This window comes from Aulonocara stuartgranti, assembly GCF_965226115.1.
Source record: "Aulonocara stuartgranti genome assembly, chromosome: 2".
NCBI lineage: Eukaryota > Metazoa > Chordata > Actinopteri > Cichliformes > Cichlidae > Aulonocara > Aulonocara stuartgranti.
Window position 1 is genome coordinate 24,563,345 of NC_138940.1, and position 5,378 is coordinate 24,568,722.

The 5,378-nt window shown below is 52.5% G+C and overlaps 1 protein-coding gene across 2 annotated transcripts; it reads right to left on the bottom strand.

Annotated features, from left to right (window-relative positions):
- Nucleotides 1–1,882: 1,882 nt before the first annotated feature.
- On the bottom strand, nt 1,883–5,069 carry LOC309716716 (uncharacterized protein). Of its 2 annotated transcripts, none has more exons than XM_082550693.1 (2): nt 5,024–5,069; nt 1,883–4,446 (listed from the first exon to the last, which is right to left on the bottom strand). In XM_082550693.1, exon 2 carries the CDS (start codon nt 4,143–4,145, stop codon nt 2,226–2,228), a length of 1,920 nt encoding a protein of 639 aa, XP_082406819.1. In that variant the 5' UTR covers nt 4,146–4,446; nt 5,024–5,069; the 3' UTR covers nt 1,883–2,225. The 2 variants fall into 2 exon arrangements, with proteins under 2 accessions (XP_082406819.1, XP_082406818.1); XM_082550692.1 differs by lacking the exon at nt 5,024–5,069 and adding an exon at nt 4,771–4,914 and having other exon boundaries at nt 1,883–4,448.
- Between the last annotated feature and the right edge of the window lie 309 nt (nt 5,070–5,378).

The following is a 5,378-nucleotide window of genomic DNA, read 5'->3' on the forward strand; positions in this document are numbered from 1 at the left end:
CATATTTGCTGAAGTTCGAGGTGGCGGGGTCGAAGGTGGTAGAAAATCCACAAAAGGTCTCTTTACGGAGCTCAGATGGGCCTGGAGGCTCAGCCAGGGTGCCACTTGGCTCTGGAGGCCACTGTTCTGGACCTAGGAGCAGGAAAGGAGGCCCTTGACTCCATCTATTGAGTCTGGTCAGCTCGGGAAGGGACTTCCCACGGGTTATATCATCTGCGGGGTTCTGGGCTGAATCCACATAGCGCCAGGTGTGCGAGTGAGTTAATTCCTGGATCTCAGCCACGCGGGTGCCGACAAAGACCTTGAAGTGGCATGACTGGGACCTCAACCAGGTGAGTACAGTTGTGGAGTCAGACCACAGCACTATCCTCTTTATGTCCAGAGTGAGCTCATTTCTAAGGAGACGGGAAAGATGAGCTCCGGAGAGGGCACCACACAGCTCAAGTCTAGGCATGGAGAGAATGCGTTTAGGGGCAACATGGGAGCGAGCCATCAGGAAGGCTAGATGTGAGCTGCCATCACCTGTCACTGTTCTCATGTAGGCCACTGCGCCATAAGCCTGCTCTGACGCATCACAGAATATGTGAATCTCTCTCTCACTAACTGACTCCGTGATGTGCTTTGGGAGATACGGGCGAGGAAGCAGGACTTGTGCAAGGAACGGCAATTCCTCTTCCCAGGTTTTCCACTGCTGGAGTAGTTCTGGCGGAAGCTGCGGGTCATCCCATCCCCTCTGTTGATCCCAAAGGCGCCTCACCAGCATCTTGGCTCGGGTGGTGTACGGTAGGATAAAGCCCAGTGGGTCGTATTGGCTTGCGAGAACCTTATAAATATTCCGCATAGTGGGGGCGCCGTAACTGATTTTGCGGTGTCTGTAACCCAAGGTGTCCGTGGGGAAGTGCCAGCTAAGGCCCAGAGTTGGCTCAGAGGTGTCTGATTTGTCTTGAGTGAGCCAAAGTTCTGCACTTGTGGATCTGAGGTCTTCAGGTAGGTGGCCAATGGTGCTGGGTTCATTACTGGCCCACTGACGAAGGACAAATCCAGCAGAAGACAGGAGGGCTCTTAGCCTGTCCACTAGGTCCCGGGCTTCTTCAGGGGTCGGCACGCTCTGGAGAAGGTTATCAACATAGAAGCACTGTCCCACAGAGTGACGTAGCGGATCATCTCCTTCCGTGTGGTCCCTGGCGTGGCGCTGCAGAGCAAAGGTTGCACAGCATGGGCTGCAAGTTGTACCGAAGGGGAGGACCTGCCATTCATAAACGGCCACCGGTTCCTCGGGGTGCAGATCCCGCCACACAAACCGCAGGAGGGAACGATCTTCGGGAAGAAGGCGAATCTGGTGGAACATACCTTTAATGTCACCACTGATGGCTACGGCATGCTCTCGAAAGCGAAGGAGGACACCAAGGAGCGATGCGCTCAGGGTGGGCCCAGGTAGAAGATGTTCATTGAGGGCTTGGCCTTGGAACTGGAACGAACAGTTAAACACAAGGCGATCTTTGCCATTGTGGCTAACAAGGTGGTGAGGGATATACCATGACTCATCTGCTTGAGCAACCTCAGAGGGGGACACCTTAACCACCGAACCGGCCTGGACCAACTTCTCTATCTCCACCCGGTAGATCTTAGCTCATTCTGGATCTTTCTGGAGCCTTCTCTCCACACTTCTCAAACTGGGAACAACAGCGTTAGGGCTAGCTTTAAGGTGTGGCATGTTCTCGCGGCGAAGGAGGGGGGTGGCATAGCGTTGGATGCCCTCGACATCTACACAAACTGTCTTCTGCTCTAGCAGGCTAACTGCATAGTTATCTTCTCTTGAACGGGTAACCACCTTGCCTACTGGCACTGGGACATCATCTACCTGCCATAACTTCTCTACATGTTTGAGTAGCTCACTCACCTGGGGAGGAAGGGCAGTCGTGAAGAGGCACTGTTGTGGCAGCGAAGAGGAACCTATAAGGCTGGAGGGACCCTGTAGTGTCCACCCTAACCTGGTGCGCATAGCAGCAGGACCACCCGGTGGACCAAGACGGACAGCTTCAGTTGGAGTGATGAGCTGTGGGTGGTCACTGCCAATAAGAAGGAGAGGTTTGACCTTCTTGAAGGACTGGAGAGGCAGGCCTCGGAGGTGTCTGTACTTCCGCTGCAAGGACTCCACTGGGTAGCTGTGCTCGGCTAGGTCGATACAGGTGGCGGTGAAGGCGTTGCGGACTTTGTACTTCAGCTTAGGTTTGCCACCAGGGGAGATCTCGAGATGAGACACATGATCCTTGCAGAGTTTGCACATCTTGCCTGATAGTGCGCAATGGAAGTGTCTCTGGGATGCCTTGAAGGTCAAGCTTCTGGGCAGCGGTGGGTAGCAGCATAGTCCTCTCTGACCCATCATCCAAAACTGCGTGAGTGCTCAAAGTCTTGCCATTATGGTGAAGGATGACTGGGACAACCTTTAACAGGACTTGGCCGCTCTCTGTAGGACGATCGAGGTACAGGACGCCTGTAGGATTCTCACCTTCTCGTGGGGGAGCAGACATTGGGCCATGTGGCTTCAAGGACTTCGAATTCACGTCGTGAAGGACCTGCAGATGACGACCCTGACACAGGCTGCAGGGTTTCTTGAGGGTACACTGTGCTGCCTGATGGGAGCGTGCGCAAGGCCAGCACCTCTTGTTAGTCTTTATCCAGTCTGTGAGCTGTTCGCGACTCAGCTTGATGACCTCCTGACACTGACTCAGGTGATGGGCACGGTTATCGCAAAAGGCGCAGTAGGGTTGCTGCCTAGCTTTGTTTGGAGTGGTACCTAGTGACCTGGGTGAGCTCTCTCCACTGTGAAGAACCGCAACAGAGCGTCTGCTTGGTCTGACATCAGGCTTCTCTCTGGTGATCGCTGGAGTGGGCAGGCCGTCATAGTCCTGACACCAGGATTCGTACTTTAACCAGGTAGCCAGGTCATCCAGGGTGTAAGCCTGACCAGAATGGTTGTACATGCACCGACGGAAATCAGCTCTTTGCTCTGAAGGAAGCTTACTAAGGAGTCGAGCCACATGGGAGCCACACTGGAGTTCGACCTCCCCATCAGGGCGTAAAGTCTTCAGCATGCCCACGAGCGACTGGATGTGGAGAGAGAATCGCTCAAATGCGGCTGCATCCCCTCGGCGGATGTCAGGTGAGTCCATGACAGCAGCAATCCTTCTCAGGGCAAGCTGGTGGGGCTGCCCAAGCCTGTCGTTAAGAGCGTTCATAGTGTCACTGAAGGGCGTGGCAGAATGGAGGTAAGTGTCCGCTATCAACTTTGCTTCCTCCAGGTGTAGGTGATCTAACAAGACTTGGTACCTGAAGAGCTCTGAACTCTCCGGGGGCAATAAGTTCTCTAGCGCCATCTTTAGACGAGCAAATTCCCCAGGATCACGGCGTGAGAGCTTGGGAATGCTTGGACGAGGCCCCCTGTAGGTCAAGAAAGGAGTAGATGAGGACGGGGGTGGAGTTGGCAGTGGTTGCAATGGAGGGGGGTGTGCTCTCGGAGGCGGCGCTGGAGGGTAGGTGATCCTTGGCTGAGGAGAAGTGAACCCTGGCCTAGATTCATGTGGGGGGATGATCTGACTCTCCTGTGCAGCCATAGACTCCCTCTTCAGATCCTGGAGCTCTTTCATCATCGTATCGATGCGGTCCGCCACTGGACCCTGGCTGGAGACAGACTCCTCCTTGAACACAACAGGAGGAGGTGGTGGAGGCCAGTCCTCTTCCTCTTCAGCAGGGGGTGGCTGGAGATGAACAGCAGGGGCTCTGGGCGGTGGACTGAGCTGCAGACTCTCTGCACGGTCCAGCAGCTGCAGCAAACTAGCATGAAGGGCCTGGAAATTAGCCAGCCCGGCTCTCATCTTGTCATGCGACTGCTGGAACAGGAACCTTTCACGCTGTATATCTTCTAACTCTGCTCTCAATGGTGTGACATGGCCATGTGAGCCGTCATCAGAGGGATCAGACGGAGGATGGTGGGAAGAACGGTTGTCGCCTCCTGTCTCACTTTCCTCCTGGTAACCTGCACCAAGCCCGGAGAAGTCAGTCTCATAAGCTACATAGCGGAGGGGACGACGTACATTACGCCGTGGGCGCGCACCAAGAGCTGAGAAGTTCTGAATATCATCCATCTTTTTAGGGTAGAAGCAGCTTACATCCGGCTCGAAGGACCATTAATGTTGGGTAGATAGCTTGTACTGGAAGGACTGTAAGGTGCTTGTTCAGGTTTGCAGCTACCACTCCCCGGAGTGTCGGCCAGAACACTGCTCAAGGCCCGGATGAATGTTCAGAAGGGAGACAATGAACACACCGAGGATAGTGCAGACTCTTGTATTGACTTCACACAGTTGAAGGTAACAGGGATTGTCAGAGGAGCAGGTATTGCATACAGGTTTAGGTGCGTGGGCATGGGTGTGTGTGTGTGTGTGTGGTCTCTGAACGGAACAGAAAGAAAATGCTACATTACTAAAGTGTTCACAACAATATCTCCAGAGTACATCAACATAAACACAGGCGGGAAATAAACTAACATCCCCTTTAATACCATAGGCCATATATTACCCACGACTCACACATAGACCCCCTGAGAGAGCTAACCAGGTACACAGCTATACCCAACCACACGGCAGGAAAGTTAGCTTAGCTTAGCTTAGCACCCGCTAGCGGCACAGACAGAAACATAGTCATTTCCCCCCTAACCTTGGTTACAGTCCCAAACACATCTTATTATCACATCCTCACACATCACCAACTTACGTTGCTCATTAACGCACACTTCTCACGGAATAACCAATTCTCTGCCAGTAATCTGGAGCAGAAAAGCTCAGGTGCTTTGCCCACGTCTCTCCCTGGACATAGTCTCTCATACAAAGCGGTGGGGTGACCTCTACTGGCCACTCTAAAAACTGCAGGTGAACTAACAACTGAACAGAATAAAACCATAACTATGGGGCCTTTTGTACATAAATACTGCCATGCCCTCATTTCTCCATATAAGGAGACACTCTACCTTTAGAATAAGGGGAGAAAGTGGTGACAGTGTTGCAAGAGAGAAGCCTGCAAGACTATTGTGAACTGAAGCCAGAAAATACACAACATCTACACCAGAGTGACAATGGTTTCATTTTTTTTTATAAAGAAATAAAGAATCCAACAAAGATAGTGGCGTGGAATTTTTTGCTATCATAAGTCGCAGACAAGAAAAGTATAATCTGAGCAAAAATAATTTCATTTCACGGCGCAAATCCGGGCATGTAAATTCAAAAACCCGCATTTGTAGAACTCAGCACCCCAACGTGCCAAGAAGCCATCCCACATGTGGGAGTGTCTGCTTTTTGCTCTTTGCACTGAATCCTGCTCGCTCT